Consider the following 17,964-nt stretch of genomic DNA (forward strand, 5'->3'; position numbering starts at 1 on the left):
TGCAATATAAAAAATATTTTGATTTCCTGTAACTAATTCTTACTTTTTAGTTAGTTTAACTTATTGTAAACAAGTTAATTCAACATAATTTGTTGGGAATGATTTTCAGTGAGACTGCATTAGGAGAGTAAATGTTAAAATTAAGTGTTATTTTATGACACTTAGTTTTTATAAAGGGTAAAGCCTTGTTAATGAGTGCTTTGTATTTTGGAGTTACCATCGTTCAGAAGAGTGGTGCTTGAAAGCTGTTATGTGTAATACACTGATGTTGTGTGTGTGTGCGCATACCTCTCGAATAATTCTATGAAACGTCCTGTGTAGTCCTGCTTGCAAATGTCTCCTGGTCAACCTGCTTGTTTTATTATACAACTCGGGTCCAAAATCAAAAGCAAAACTAAGGCTTCTGTTATTTGTGTTAATTAATATAACCTGTCTGAGGTCATTCGGTCTGGTGTCATTTCCCTTGCCATAGTAGTAAAAAATGGGCAATCTCTAACAAAGATTGACGTTTGCACATGCACTAGCAGACCTCTGTTGCACTTCGATGGATCCGCATGTTTTTAACGGATAAAGTGAAGTTAATGCCATTGTTACTGTTTATTGCAAAAAGCCAAAGTAATACACGTGCACTGAGAGAGGAACCAACCAATAACAACAGCCTGAGAACTGGAAGCTTGCTGATAAGCAGGGAACCAATCACGAAAGACCTGGTCAGCTTTACCAATCAGAGTGTTTGGGAAGGAGGGACTTTATATACACCTGAAGAAATCCAGTCGTTTTCTGAGAAGAGGGACAGTGATGAACAATAGACTTGAAATATGTGAAATATAAAGCGTTTTTCTGAAATTAGAAACATGAACATCCATGATTAAACACCAAAAAACATAATCAAAGCATCAAAAGCAGCAAAGACTGGCTCCTTTAATAAGACCTTTTTTATTTAACTGTAAATCAAAAAGGAATTACCTTTCCGGAATTTTTTTCTCCCGTTTACGGAAATAACATGCATGAGTACAACAACCTCAGTACTTGATGGTTCTGCTTATTTAACATTGCGAACATCATAATGCAAAAGATTTGATTCAGCTGATTAACTCATTTTTGTTTTTATTTTCCCAACTTTCTGTAAACTTCAGGTTTCCAGTGTACACTACTGGTCAAGAGTTTTTGAACACTTACAGTATTCTTATTTTCCACATTTTAGAAAAATAGCAGGCTCATCAAAACTCTAGGATAACAAAAATGGAACTATGAGGATTATGTTTCAACTAAAAAGTCAAAAATTTTACCTCAAGATGCTTTTAAAAGAAAATTAAAGGAGCTTCCATCTATTGTTTTTGAATATTAAGTCAAAGTCACATACAATTTTTTTAAATCAATTTTATAAGATCGTAATGAAGATTTTTTTTATTTGTACAGTAATTTTTGTCTAATGTGGAAATTTACATGGAAACTTTTTGGGGGACTGAATACACAAACTTTTCAAAACGGGGCTCAAAGTGCAACTTTTTTTTCCTATGTAAACTGCAAGACGGAACTTTTTGAAAACGATGACGTCTCCAGTATGGCCAAAACAATATGGCAGCTTCCGGTACTGTGAGCTCTCACTACTATGCGTATTACACATTCAGTCTGTAGGCATGCGCAAGTATTTCCCAAAACAATAACGCCGACTTCCATGCTGCATGTTAGTGCAGTGTGACATACTTACTGTCACTTCTCCAGCAAAAATTTATTTACTGCACTTACTTCAACCAGCGGAAACTATGCACGTTTCTATAAACACACATAGATGCCGACCAAGTGTATTAAAAATGCTTTTAAATTAAAACAGTGTGTTTTGTGCGCATGCACGTGGTGTTTCTTAACTCTTTCGCAGATAGCCTTTTTAAAAAAAGTCTACGCCAGCGGTTTTTAACATTTTCACCCAACTTTAATGGGTAAATTTTCTGTAAAGTATATATGGACAAACAATATGTCAAATGAAAGAACAGAGTCTCAGCTTTTAAACAAAAGAAAACCGTATTCTTTTATCTTCATTTGTTCGTATTTTATTACTCCGTAGATGTGGGTAGGTTTCTTCAAAAATGTCTCATTTTGATTAAATAGCTGAAATAGCTGAATGTTTTTTTGTAACAGATTCCGCCAAGATTACAGTCAGAACAATCATTAAAAACCGCTAAAACATATACGTTCTACGTTCTGGGATTCTGTACTTTTTCCAAAGGTGTGTAATAGCGTCACCTGCTGTACAACAGTACAAACACTGATTGCCGTAAAAACTCGTCTTTGGCGGGAAAGCGATTTTTTTTAATTGACGACATAACTCGTCAATGGCGGTGAAAGAGTTAACAGCGCAACATTGCCATCCACCAGCCTCCATGAATCATATGTCGTTTTTCTATCCTTGGATCCATGTAAATGCAGTTTTGATAACGCTGTCGTGTGTACGTGAAACTTTACAAAAACATTTCCGTTTTTTATTGTGTTAACGTAGCCTACTCTAACTGCTAGTGCAACTGCACACTACTTGAGAAACTGCGCTATTCGAAAAATGGAAGAACAAGACCGAGGTCAAAAATCTAAGTGATTTGACTCAGCTCGCCAGGAAGGGGGTTTCTTAAATTATCCTGTTACTCAGCAATTTTACTGAGATTTATGCCAAAGTAAAATCGCAGCAGTTACATAAAGTTAAACCCCAGTCCTTCAGCAAATGAATTTTCAAGACCGCACAGCTGGATGTTTCAGAGATATATGTAAACTCATTTCAGTACTGACTGCCAAAACCTTTATCTTAAAATTGTACAAAAACGTGTGATGTGTATTTAAATAGCATTGCCTTCAAAGCATTCCTTAAACCTCAGCTGTTGCCATGACTGTCCTCTCTACGTTAAAATTGAAGCCATTTTCGTAATATGCTTTCTTAAGTGGTCTTGTGTCCTCGTGTTCTTGCTCTACGTTGATCATCGATAAAACCTGTCAAAGTTTGGTTACAATACTCAAGAACACAGGAACAGTGAATGAAAGTACCCGGATGTGTTCTTGATATCAAGAATGCATTGAATGCAGCTTTGGCCGCCATAGGAACACGCTTGTAGTCCAAGAAGTCACTGCGGCCGTCCATTCAAGTTCGTTCTTGTGAGGCTGCCTCGCAAGACCGGTCTCCACGAGAACACAAGTCCGTTCTTTGTGTTCTTGGAAGGCCTATGATACACTGCAGATGCGTCGGCTCATCATCATAAAAGGGTCACCTGATTCAAACCTTTAATCTCCCGGCTGTGACCCAAGCATCTGTAATCACCACTGCCACTGAGCATTATACTGTTGTCCATCAAATCCCATTTGTACAAACACAAGAATACAAGTGAGTTCCCCCATAATCTCCACGTGACAGTGTCACGCTGCATGATAAACAGTATTGTGGGTTTAATAAACACTGGCTGGAGCTCACGGAACAACATTTTGCATCATAACACCCTGCAAAATCTGGTTATTAATATTAATATGACCCTCAGTCATTTATTGGGTCAACAGATGGAGGGCAGCGGTGGTTTCAGATTCATGCATTTTTAAAAAGAGGGAGATGGGGAGACACATACTGACACTCAAACACCCCCACAACTCACATGTGAATACACGTGGTCTCAAAGATCGTATGCACAAAGGAATTTTTACTAAGCTCTCAAACATGACATTTTCGTGTGAATCATGAATTTCAGGAAATGTCTTGCACTAATAAAAAGTTAGATCTGAAATTAAAGGTATGAATGTTTATGATAAAACAAACAAAAAAATAAATAAATAATGACTAAATGATGTTGCATGTTGTCACACTATTCTTTCAAAAAACTTGTGAACAAACCTGACAAAAACGTCAAGATAGTTAAATATTTATGGACCTCCAAGACTGACACATGATGTGGCATTGGAATATATCAAGAGAAAATGTAACATTACTGACTGACCTTTATTATCAAGGACAAAACCCAGATTCCACAAAATGTCCCAAGCAAACCTCTGTACAGCAGTCAAGCACCTTCTGCTTGAATGGAGAAACCAAATACACCAGCAAAAATTCATTTCTGCATGGATTTGTGAAATTGTTGTAAATTGGAAACAGGTCTACCCAAAACACATGATGGATGATGTGAAATGTGAACGAGACAACCAAACAAGCATCCGGCACAAAAGTGACCCAAAGGCCATTGAATGTGTTTGTTTGATGAATGAATGGATGTCGCAGGTCTTCTGAGATGTTTCGGGTCTTTTAAATGGGCACCTGATGAATGTGGAAAGGTAACACTAGACACATTAACATATTTTTTATTGTGTTGATGTGTATCAAATTAAAAAAGCATATTGTAAATTATGTATATTTGACACAATGTTTATTAAAAAGAAAACTGTTTGTTTTACATTACTGTAATAAAACAACCAAAAAGTTTACCATATTGGGAAAACATTGCCTTTACATCATGTTTTCATGGCATTAATTTGCGATGTACCCACTGGTTTCCGGTCTTGGAACAGTAGTGTTTCCACCGAGCTTGTTTAAAGATGCTCTCGTGCGCACATGACAGTGTGATGGAGCCATCAGGTGCGCCCTCGTATGATCAGCCCGAACATCATCAGCATCACCAGCATCCAGATTCACCCGAGCGCAACTCAAGAAGCACGCGGAAATGAATCAGTTCTCCGATCACCTTAAAACTTTTTCCTTTCCCTGACGCCTTTTCTGGAGACGGCATTATGAATGTATGGTGGATGAATAAACACAACTTCTTAATTTCACGTGTGAATCAGATTCGTGAATGGGCGTCTTGACAGATGCTTCTCATCCTCCACAGCACATCTGACGTTCACCGCTGGATTATAAATGTCCCACAGCTTGTCAAAGGGTATACCACGTTTTTTTATCTATTGATTTTAATAACTGTTTTCCTTTTTAGCATACCAGCGACTGTTTGCATTATGACTGAACCGGACTACAACTGACAAGAGAACTAAATATCAAAAATCGCAATCCAACTGTCGTTTATCATTAAAATGATCGGGCGTTTAAACGACTTGTGTTATACGGTGCGCGCCAGTGTGGAACGCAAACAGCTGCTCTCGGTCTGAATGCACACGCGCTGCTGATGCACGCGGACCGGAGGACAGGACCCCTCACCGCTGTCCCACGATGATAAATTGAGGATGGTGGAAGGAACGGATGCCCCTCTGAGGAACATTTCTACCGCAAACCGGGACAGCAAGTATCTCTTTCCCTGGGTGGTGACTTTACTCTCATGTGTTCTCATCACTACCATCATAGTAGACGTACTGGGCAACCTGTTGGTCATTGTGTCTGTCTTCAGAAACCGAAAACTCAGGAAGGCAGGTAAATATCCCCATATGATGTATTATTGATGGATTTGTATAATTTCCTTACGTTGAAGATGCGAGTAGTTGTTTGTGCCATAACAGTTTCAAGATAAACGACTGTGTCATTTAAAAAAAGACAAGAATAAAATGCATGGATTGACATTGACCATTGTCATCTTGAATCTGAGTAGCAACCAACGGTTTTATCTCAAGAGCGGAGCACGAGCTGACCTTTTCAGTTAGAAATTTAGGTTTTTAGTGGTTATAAGGGCCAGTCTGACCAATAATCATTGACATTTATAGAGATCATCCAACGGGAAAGACAAAAAAGATGTTTTCCTTTCTTTCAGTTTATGATAGAATTATCTCAAAAGTTCTTAAAGCGAAGTCACCTTTCATGTGAAAATGTTGACAACCACGTCATGTAAACATTTAAACATTCTGAATTAAACAACAAGTAAATTTTATTACTGTAGGCTAGGCCTAGTAACTGAAGTGCTGTAGTCTATTCATTATTGTAAATTGGACCAATACATTTACAAAATCTTGTGTTTTTGAAATGATACATCACCAACAAATTGCTCAAATAAAAGGTACTGTCAAGGGTTTCTTTTAAAATAAAGCCATTATACAGACATTTTTTAATGCTGGCTGAGAGTTCATGAACTTTTGACACTTCATGTGGTTATTAAACTTCTGGTCTCATTCATGAAACACGAGCAGAAAAACAAATGTTTAAAACCTTAGTAAAGTCATTCTAAAATACTCTTTTGGATTCATGAAAATGTTCGTATTTTCAAAATGTTAGTTGGTGCTAAAGCAATAAACCAGCTGCTCCTTAATGTCGATCAATAGGGCCTAAAACCGCAGGTAACGTTCTGTATTCTATTAAACAAACCGATGACACTGCATTTTGATGCAACATGTATCATAATGATATTTCACGAGCTATTTTGCCCAGTCTTTTATCATTTTTTTCTTTATAACTTTGGTTAAAACGCAGAGCACTGGCCTTTTTTACACAGACGTCCAATCAGAGTGGAGAAGAGGCGGGACCATCATCACATTGACCAACTATCATACACAACAATGGAGAAGTAAATATTAATGGTTACAGCAGTTTCATATTAAGTAATATTCTTCGAAATAAGACACAATTAACAAGTAGGCTAACTGTTGAGGATATTCTAAATAACAGCAACCAACGAATCTCCGGAGAATGCACAGTGCCTCCAAAACGTTCTTAGACGCTACCAACTGTTCGTTTTCAGAAGAGCACAGGTATTATTATTCTAGCTGGTTAAAAACGTGTTAGTGAACACAGTTTAATTGATTCTTTTTTTGGTAAGCAAATAGCCTATTTGTCTCATGCATTTATGCAACATAATACCGGAGAATGAAGTCCAGAGGATTCCAGCAATAATTGTACTTCCTGTAATTCAAAGGCGGGATTATGCTTATTGTTTAAGATTCATTCATTAATTAAATGCATTCATGAAGATTTCATTAACATACACTTTTTACTGCCAAATCTGACGTGTACGAAGTAATTGTTAATCCGGAGGAAAGTTTTCGGGAAGGCAAATTACCTGGAATTCATTAATATATAAAAAAATGTTTCCCCTAGTGTGTAGCTGTTATGTGTGTAAGACTGCATGGCATATTTATTGCACAGGCTAGCACATATTTGTGCGAATCTTAATATGGATCTTGTATTTTATGATACAATTATGGATAGGACTTTTATGAATGACGTTATATACATTTTAGGTAGCTCTCTTTACGGTATATACTGTATAGTTTCATTGTAAATCCTAACTTTAGATCTGTCCTTATTTTATTTTACCTGATGCTCAGTGCGGGCAGATCCATCACAAAGAACTTCATCAAACAGTTTTTAATGTCATTGTGTATTGCATCTCAGTGATGCTCAAGTAACAAACTTCACTTTATTTGCCAAAATGTCATTTCCAACATAAAGGAATTAAATTGATCAATATCTCCCTATAGATATATATTTGAGATGCAAACTGACACACATCACAGAAAGTGTTTTTTTGAGGGCTAATAGAAGCTCATCATCGTGTAAACTTTTATTGTTTATTACCAAAGTCAACAAAATACACAATGCAGTCATTAAACTTTATCACAATGCTGGGAGATGAGTAGAGCTGTCTATTTTATTATGTGTCACCTGTGAGACAGTAAGATCTGAGAATTAACAGTGGCACCTGTGCAACGAATATAAAAATAAATGAACAACATCCGAGAACAATCATTTCTCATTGTTTTGACATTACTGGTTCTGTCTGCAGCATGGACAACATTTGTTTGAGCATCTTGTTCATGAAAACACTTTTCCACCTCATTAGATATAGCTGTTCATTCAAAGTATATCAGGCCAACCACCTGCTCATTTTTACACCGTGATGACTCTGAAGTGAAGCTCCGTGAAAGTGTACCTTAACTCGCTCTGTGAACGTCTGATAGTGCTTTAAAAAGATGTTTTTGATTAGGAGTTGATTAACTTTAGCAGTACTGTCTCTTACATTTACCCCAGCAGTGACGAATAGAGTAACATTTACATTTCTTTAATTTGCCATATCTGTTGATTCATTGCTAAGGGAATAAAGCGGCCTGCAAGTGAATACCTGATTGTAAAATAAATAGGTAGAATTGTGACCGGAACCATGCAGGAGCCTCGGAAAATCAATTGTACATGTACCCAACAGACCAGTAAAGGGATAAACACGCTTGGATGTGAAGCGTGTGCTTAGTAATTCAAAGGATCCATTGCCTCCAGTCACAGAGGTGGATGCAGAAGTCAGTACAGCACTTGTTCTAATGCAGCTTCTGGAATGATACGTGGAGTGTTGAGAAGCTCTTTTAAATGAGGAAATTTAAAGAACATTTTAATTCAATGATACCTGTATACTCAACATGGCACTCAAAGTCATGTGGTCAACCAATATGTTTTTTAATGGCCGATGCTGATACAGATATCAAAAAGGAACTGTGGCCGATTAGCTAAGAGAAGCCAATATAAAACAAATACACTTACAGTTAATAAGACACACAAAGAAAATTGGTGAAACTATAAGAATTTTTTGTGCATTGCACGGCGAGTTACTAGTATGTAGCTTAGCATTCAAACAAACTTTAAACCATGAAAAGGTCACACATGACATTATGTTAATCTCGGGCAAGTAAATGCATCTAAAAATGAATAAAATATATAAGAATTTATATGTATTTTACAATTTTTCTATCACATCCAACACATGACACATTTTACGAACTATGTGTCATATTCTGGCTTTACGTACATATACATTTACTCATTTGGCAGATGCTATTATCCAAAGCGACTTACAAGTAGGAGAGCATATAAACATTTTGTCAACACGCTAAACAGTACCGTTAGTTTACTGGGTCATGCTACTTGGATGATTAATGCTGCCGTAAGCAAAGGAGTGAATGAACAACAATACATTTTTTTTTGGACAGAGAGACAGACAGAGTTATTGGTTGGTCAGATAAATTCGGAACAGAAATGTTTTGAGCTGTTTTTCAAAAGTTGTGAAGGATGCTGCTGTTCGGGTAGAGGCTGGTAGTTCATTCCACCAAACGGGAACCAAATGATTAAAGGTTTTTGCAAGCGATTTGGTGCCTCGCTGTGATGGAACAACCAGGCCGTTTTCAGACCGAAGATGACGTGAGGGGATGTAGACCTGGAGCACTGAGGTAAATGAGCGAATTTGCAGATATCTTTCTAAAGGCCAGTGTCAGAGATTTAATCTTGATGCGAGCGGAAACTGGCAGCCAGTGAAGTGAAATCAGGAGGGGTGTAACATGGGTTCTTTTAGGCTGATTGAAAACTAGACGTGCAGCTGCATTCTGGATCATTTCAAGGGCTTAACTGCATTGGTTGGAAGACCGGCCAGTAAAGAATTGCAGTAGTCCAGTCTTGATATGACCAGAGCTTGGACAAGCAGCTGAGGGGCATGCTCCTACAGGAACCGCCAGATTTTCCTGATGTTGTAGAGCACATTCCTGCAAGTTGGAGTGGTTGCTGCGATGTGGGAGGTGAATTTAAGCTGCTCGTTGAACATCACCCCCAGGTTCCTTACAGACTTTGGTCGGTGCTGTAGTTGAGGATCAGAGCTGAATGGTAAGGTGATGTTCAATTGATGGTTGGCCAGGTATAACCAGGAGGGGTTGAGTTTACATCGGAATGGCCTTAATTAAAGCAAAACTTTGTTGTTTTTTGACCTTAAAATAATGTCTCTAAAATTATTTCAGTGATAGAACAACTCTTAACTGAACAAATTCTACTCCCGCTGCTACCTGAGCAGCCTCATAGCGGCTAAATCACACTCTGTAAGCTCTGTGTTCAGGTTGGCACAAACAACCCCGCCCATCCCCTGCATGCGAAAGATTGCCAAGTCGTCCTAAACGACACTTCTGCATTCGGCGGTTCCATCAGCTTAGTAAACAAATTCACATGTATTTTGTTGCCCAAAGGGAAGCTTTTACATCGACTTTATTTACCACACTGGAAACAGACAATTGCTCATATCAACCACATCGAGGAGCCATGAACAAAATTCTATAGTGCTGCTTTAAAGGTCCAGTGTGTAATTTTTGGGTGGATCTATTTATAGAAATGCCTTCAGAGGTGTATTATGAGCTTACACTATGAAGCGTTATGTTTTTATTACCTTAGAATGAGCTAATTCTATCTTTATTCACCGCGGGTCCCCTTACATAAAATTCGTCATGTTCTGTCAGCCGTCGTAGAAAGGGAGGATAAGGGTGGTGTAAACGTTTGGTTGCAATTCGCAACCTTGCTGGTAGATTTCACTGACTGGACCTTTAGGAACAAAATGCTAGTGCACTATATAAGTTGCAGTAGTGGCCGGACAGCCACTGCGATATATTGGTCTGGCACTAAATAGAAAAATCTCAGAATGCACAGTATTAAGTGACTCACTGCTTAAATCAAAGGAATCAACACACAATATTATAAAAGTTCAATAACTAATGTACAATCAAATTTCTTTTGGTGATTTATTGTTTTGCAGTTTATTGCAGTTTGGCGTATTGATGTAGAATGTGAAGTCACATTCACACAGAGAACCTTCAGAATTTTTAAATACAAAAATTATGTTATTGTTTACTCGTCCTCATGTCATTTCAAACCTGTGTGAGTTTATTTCTTTTGCAGAACACAAAAGAAGATATTTAAAAAACATTGGTAACGTAACATCCGTTGACTTCCACTGTATGGATACTAAACCACTGAGACATTTCTCATTATATCTTCTTTTGTTGTTCCACAGAAGAAAGAGTCATATACAGTTTGTAAACAACATGAAGGTGAATAAATGATGACAAATGAGAATGATTAATTGATATCACACAAGCATTAAATGCACTTTTAGCTGAAAAGTACTCCATAGGGGTGGTTTAATTTATTTGTCACAACTCTTTATGCTCATCAGTCTACTCACGTAGCAAATCTGTTCTTTGGGATTTTCTGAAAGGTTAATTATTGATCTTAATATGTGTACCATCTTACTAATTCAATAAGATATATTAGCTACATGAATTGCTAACTGTGAACATGGTAATGGAGTATAAAGGCATTGCTCAAACATAACAAGATCCAATTATACCCTGTAGGTCATTTCGCTGAACTTCTGGGATCTGTGTACACATCATTTGGTATTAATATTTACAGCCCATGAGAGTCGTTTGTGAGTCATCAGGTGTGACTATTTGGTTTGGGCTTATCAGGCACAGATTGAGTTTTGTCTGGCATTTATTCGAAACTAGACAATGATTATCTGGACGTGGCAAGGTAACAGAGATATTAATTAAAAAAAAAACACAGATGCCATTAAGTGATGCCAATCGCTCTTTGCTGTCCCATTGGAAGATCTTCAACTGCTAATGGAGGTGATATGTGTCATATTAAGCTGTTATCATGTTTCAGTCATTCCGTCTTTATTACACTGAATTAAAGGGACTGTTTACCCCCCAAAAGACATTTTTGTCTATATTTATAAATGTATTCATAACCTGTATTATTCTTTCATCTTTGGAACACAAACAAAATATATTGAGGAATGTCTCGGTGGTTTTGTCTCCATACAATGAAAGGGAAAGGGGTCCAATGTTTTTGGGGCACCAACATTTTTTTTAAATATCTTCTTTTGTGTTCAGCAGAAGAAAGAAAGTCATACAGGTTTAAAAATGACATGATGATGAATAAACGATGATAGAACTTTCATAGTTGGGTGATCCCCAATATATTCCATGAAAGTATGTAAATGTAAACGCTTATAACCATGCAATCTGAATTTGATATGATGTTGTGTTTTATATGTATCAGTTCATAATGTTTGGCAGCATTGTCATAAGGATGTTGGCATGACTTTTAAAGAGAAAGTCAGCAAAAGTTAGTTAACCCATCAACACTTTTATAATGTTAATGGAACAGGCACTTAAATATAATGTTCAGCCCCTTGAGAACTGAAGTTTTTTAAGCGCACCGTCGGGCCATTAGCTTATGCATTTACAAACTTGCTCGTGAAGTATATTACTGGTCCTAGTCTTTAAAGCCTTACATAAGAATATACTTCTTTTAAAATAAAATAAGAAAGTATACTTTCGGGCAAGTTTTAAGTACTTCTCAGAAATGTAAAATTACACTTAAGTACACTTAGAGAAAACTGTAAGACATAATTATACTTTAAATTTAAATATGTAAATCAGAAAATTAAGTATTCTAAGTACAGCTTACTCATACAGTAGTTGTGTTAACACTTTTGAGTGAGTAGCCTGCGCTTGTAGCTTTGCTACAAGTATTGAACTTGTTGATATCAATGTACTTTGTAAATATTAATATATCCTAAAGTATTTTGTTCTTTAAAAAATGTGCAAGTTGTGCACTAAAATGTACAGTATATGTATGTGTACCTATACTGTAAAAAGCGATTGACTTATAGTTGACTTAACTTAAAAATAAAATGGAAACCCTCTGCATTAAAAATTATAGTAAGAAATATTATTACAGTAAGTAAATAAACGTCATGCATAATGAAAGAAATAAGTTAAGTGAAATTGACAATTCTGAGTTACATTGACAAATAAAAGTTAATGAAACTTAGGAAAATGAAACTGTACATAACTTAAAACTAACATGTTCATCAGAGACCTGTCTACTTACTTAAATTAAGGAAACCTGCTGCCTTAAAAAAATAAGTAACCACAACTGATTGTATGTAAAATTGCAATTTATTGCAATTTTTAAATTTGAGGCTACTTATATGCTTAAAAATATAAAATTATTCAGAACAAACTGCACGAAAAATTATATGAAGAATTGTCAAATCAAGTCAAAACACAGTACAATAAAAATGTAATGAATGAACATACATTAATAAAGTAAAGAATAAAAAATATATAGTATGGGCAAGTTATTGGTTCTAACAAAGGATGCATGTTTGTTGCTGGATTGCTTTATTAAAGTTACTCCAGATTTTATGCAAGGTAAAAATGCTGAGTTTAAAATGGAAATGGTCAAAACACTTACTTGGTGATTGTCAGTATCTTTGTCTTTCTCCTGCTCCTGAATTGCAGCCATGATTTCTTCTTTGAGACTTTTGTGAACTATCCTCTCATTAGAGGAACTATGTGATTAAAGGTTTTCAAAGCTTATGTATCACACACTGCCTAGTATCATGTGTTCCAACAACTGCATAAGGCAATTCTTAAAGAAACTGTATGCCTTATTTGCCAAGAAATTGGATACATTATCTCTTCCCTTTATCGTTCTCTAATTGAAAGGTTCATATTCATAATGACCTAACTTATCAATAAAGTGTTGGTAATATCTATGTACAATAAACATTTTGTTTGGACCTAGAAATGTGTAAGCTCATCAAAACACAGACAACTTTTGTTAATATAGATTTTCTTTTTTTCTTTTCCCTAGAACGTGCTGAATACATTGCACAATTACAGTAGATAAGTCCTATCTACACACACAAAAAGTATAACACATTGCACAAAAAAATATGTTAAACAACATTAAACAAATTCACCTAACACATGCAGATTGGGTGAAAAAAATAACCTAAACCTTTCCAAAACAAGCACGTGCTACAAAAACGAGTCATTGTATAAGATGACTTTTCAGCACCTGACAAACGGATAGCGACTCGTAAGTAGCACTTAAAATACTGCTACGTGCAGTAATGCACGTGAAACGATGATGAACGTTCAAAGTGGTTTGTAGAAAAGTGCTAAGATCCATCCTATCGGGAAACGCAGTCCAGCTCAGTTCAGTTCTCTTTAGATTGTGGTTAATATTCTCAAAAAATGAAGTGTCCACAAGAGAAGGAGAAAAACTTTGGGAGAAACCAAGTTCGGGGGGCCATTGCTCCTCTGGCCAGACAAACCAACATGGTGTGGTTCATTGTTGTCTTTGCTGAGGTTTTGTACCATTGGCGGTATAGTTGATGAGGCCTTCACTGTACATTTTTCTCTATAAACTGTACCTTTATGAACTAAAAAGGCAATTAAGTAACAACTGGTAGGACTGAAATAATACACTTATACACGAGAATACGACTTGTATTGACGTCAGTACTTACCACATGCATATACTAAAAAATATAAGGTATGAACTTGAAGTATACAGTAGCCTACTTGTTTTTAGGATAGTTAATAAAAAGAACAAGATTATCAAACACTCACATTTTGCGTGCTTTGCTTAACTGAACACAAATTGCGTTGTTTTTAACACAAGTGATAATCTTCTTTTGCTTACAGGCAATGCCTTTGTGGTGAGTTTGGCGATAGCAGATCTGGTAGTGGCCATCTACCCGTACCCACTGGTCTTAACTGCAATCTTCCATGATCGCTGGATCGCCGGTGATATTCACTGTCAAATCAGCGGCTTCCTAATGGGTCTGAGCGTCATCGGCTCCATTTTCAACATCACAGGTATTGCCATAAACCGCTACTGTTACATCTGCCACAGCCTTAAATACGACAAGCTCTTCTCCAACAAAAACACAGTGTTTTACGTCATCTTGGTCTGGATCCTGACCATCCTGGCAATCGTCCCGAACTGGTTCGTGGAGTCCCTGCAGTACGACCCACGGGTCTATTCGTGCACCTTCGCCCAATCAGTGAGCTCGCTCTACACCATCACAGTGGTGGTGGTCCACTTTATTCTGCCCATCAGTATCGTCACATACTGCTACCTGCGCATCTGGATCCTTGTTATACAGGTGCGCAAACGGGTCAAGCCAGACAGCCGGACCAAGATCAAGCCTCATGACATCAGAAACTTTCTGACCATGTTTGTTGTGTTTGTGCTCTTTGCCGTCTGCTGGGCTCCTCTGAACTTCATAGGCTTGGCGGTGGCAATCCACCCCAGACTGGGCCAGTCCATACCCGAGTGGCTCTTTACAGCTAGTTATTTCATGGCGTACTTCAACAGCTGTCTAAATGGTGTTGTATATGGAGTGTTGAACAATAACTTTCGAAAGGAGTATAAACGGATTGTACTTGCTATTTTCAAGTTCCAATGTTAGAAGTGTTTGCAAAGAGACAACCACTGTGTCTTTCATAAATTCTTTGTTTCATTATCATTGAGTTATAGTGTACGGTGTAACGGTGCATGCATTCTCATGTTGTTCTTTTTATTGCTTGAATTTTGTAATACCAAAATTAATACTTACATGTATTTTAAGTCCCTGTCTCGCTGTATGTACTGTACATGGCTAAATTTGCACAGAACTGTACAACTCTATATTTCTTGTTTTTTTTAATATTTAATTTTTTTTAATCATGAAATATAATCTTTAAATGAAAGATTTTAATAGGTGTCAAAATGTATAAAACAGTTTTCCAAAAGAAAACTCAATTCAAATTATTTTTTATTAAAACAGGGCTTGCATTAGATTTTATGCATATTCAAATGACAAAAAAGGTGGTGTGAAAATAACGAAGACACTTTTTGAAAAGTTGTTTTAAAAGGTCATTGTCAATGTGATTGTCATTTTCAATTGTATTTTTCTGTCCACTGCAGTATTAATTCAAATATTTCAAGATCTGATTCTATATCTGAAAGATCTTTCACAAAAATTACTGAATATTTGAAGCATTAAACTTTTAACGGAGCATATCAGATCTGTTGCTGGGAGGCACTGGAGAGGATATTCATGATTATAATTAACATCATAATTAAACGTGCATATCATTAAATCCAAATCCAGCACATACTTTTAAATCGATTTTATCAGAGTGACAGATGTAATATTACTTACTGTATTTACTTAAAGGTCCAGTGTCTATAGAAATAAATTATATATAATATACATAACTATGAGAACAGCTTTCTCAAGCAGTTTGTGATGCATTTTGGAAACAGGAGATGAGCCCCTGGTCTAAACCCGTTCTCAAAGACTTACTTTTAGTCATTATTTGGGTAGCACACATATTCTGAATGCCTTCGGCAGAATTCAAATGAGCCATTTTAATCTAGATTAAAAAAATTAATCTATGCCCACCACTAGTTTCTACATTAGCCATAAACGGACAAAATGCTCTACAGAGCGCATTTCGTAAAAACATCATCTCCTTTTTTAAGAAACGAAAACGTGACCTCATCTAAATTCTGTGTCAGCCACCGTAGTGCTGCGAAAGGTAGGTAGGAGGGGTGGAGTGAGCTGTTGGTTGCAGTTTGCAACCTCACCTCTAGATGCTACAAAATACACTGGACCTTTAATTCATATTTATTCCTGGGTAAGAAAATATGTTATGAATTAGAAAATATCATTGAGAATATATGATGATTTTAAAATATTTCTTTGTGAACCTACTTTACGAAATGTATTAACTGAATTATCTGATACCTCAAGTCCAAAAAAGAATGTATAAATTACTTTCAATTATTTTTAAACATTTTCATACATTGCTACCGTTCAAAACAACTGATGAAAATTCATGCCTGTTTTTTTGGTGGATTTATAAAGATTTATCCATATAACTTGAATGTTACAAAATGCACAAGAAATATTGTGTTTTCCTATATATTTTAATGTGTGCTCTACTTCCATGCCTCATGCACATGTTTGTGAGTTTTTATGTGTACTGCACTTTTCTCCCCCAAATGATGAAATATTTATGAAACAATCATATTTTTTCTATGTAGACATTAATACTGCACTGGCAATATGAATACTGCAAATTCTCAATATCATGTTTATGGTAAAACTTTGATCACTGTGTTTAACTTTGAACTGTGCAACATGCCAGAAAAAATATTCACTGTGGGAGAAAGAAATAAAGACATTTTTGACATGGGCTTGTTTCCATCGACAAACACCAGATTACATGTTTGACAAGACTGTTGTTTTCCGCACCTCAAATTTAAAAAAATAAAAAAATGAATACAAGTCAACACACATTACCGAGAAACTTTGCTCGGGGCACTTTTCTTCATGGTCTGCTGCCGGTCATCATTATCCATTCTGAGCAGGTTCAGCAGGAGAAAACGCAGATCTCTGACAGAAAGCTTTGTGGGTCACTGAGACAAATAGCTTTTAGATGGTGATTTTATGCCTCGGGGTTTGAAACTAAAATAAAGATACAACACACAGAAAGTCTAATTCACAGTAAAAAGATTTTATCCTAGAAAAACATCTGTAGAAGTTATGTTTCATCTTTTCTCAGAAGCAGAGAAGATAGGCTTAAAGGAATGTTCCGGGTTCGATACAAGTTAAGCTTTGTTGACAACATCAGGCCATGCTGTTGATTATCTCACAAAAAATGTTCTACTTATCCCTGAGAGGAAATCAGATGTTCTGTAAACCACATACATGGGAAGAGTCAGAGAAAATTATTGTAGGCAATAATTCACAATATGTAAAACAGACAAAAGTTAAAAGAAATAATTTATTCAGCTTCATGTCATTGAAAACATGTTTATGACTCTTTCTTCTGTGGAACACAAAAGAAGATATTTTGAGAAATGTCTCAGTGGTTTTGTGTCCATACAATGAAGGTCAATGGGGATGGGGACCAATGTTGTTTGGTAACTTTTATGTTCTGCAGGAGAAATAAAGTCATTCAGGTTTGAAATTACATTATAATGAGTAAATCATGAAATGATTTTCATCTTTGGTTGAACGATCCCTTTAAACATATGTTTTAGCAACGCTTCTTGTGTAAAGTTACAAAAATATATGCACATTTGTTCATCATGTCATTCTGGTATGCCCTGTCTTATTTGCATTGTTGCATAACATGTTTAAAAAGTACAAGGAAATTTCGGTAATACAGTGAAAATTTAAAAACAAGAGTTAGATTTATATGAAATGACTAAAAAACTTAACCCAACTATATATGATTTACTTAATGTTAAATTCTAAATAACACACATTCATTTATAAATGTTGTTTAATCAAAATTCAAACAGCAATTTTTTTGACACCTGCCGTGTACACTTTCATTGCAGATATTTATTGTTTGTTTTGAAAGTCACTGTTGTCACACAGGTCAGTTATTACTGAACTTGCT

At 36.2% G+C, this 17,964-nt stretch overlaps 1 protein-coding gene across 1 annotated transcript; it reads left to right on the forward strand.

The window, feature by feature from the left end:
- The first annotated feature begins 5,157 nt into the window (after nucleotides 1–5,157).
- Nucleotides 5,158–14,975, forward strand: mtnr1al (melatonin receptor type 1A like). Its single transcript, XM_056769811.1, has 2 exons — nucleotides 5,158–5,380; nucleotides 14,206–14,975. The coding sequence occupies exons 1-2, from the start codon at nucleotides 5,197–5,199 to the stop codon at nucleotides 14,973–14,975; spliced, it is 954 nt and encodes a 317-aa protein (XP_056625789.1). The 5' UTR covers nucleotides 5,158–5,196.
- The last annotated feature ends 2,989 nt before the right edge of the window (nucleotides 14,976–17,964 follow it).

This window comes from Triplophysa dalaica, chromosome 16 (genome assembly GCF_015846415.1).
Source record: "Triplophysa dalaica isolate WHDGS20190420 chromosome 16, ASM1584641v1, whole genome shotgun sequence".
NCBI lineage: Eukaryota > Metazoa > Chordata > Actinopteri > Cypriniformes > Nemacheilidae > Triplophysa > Triplophysa dalaica.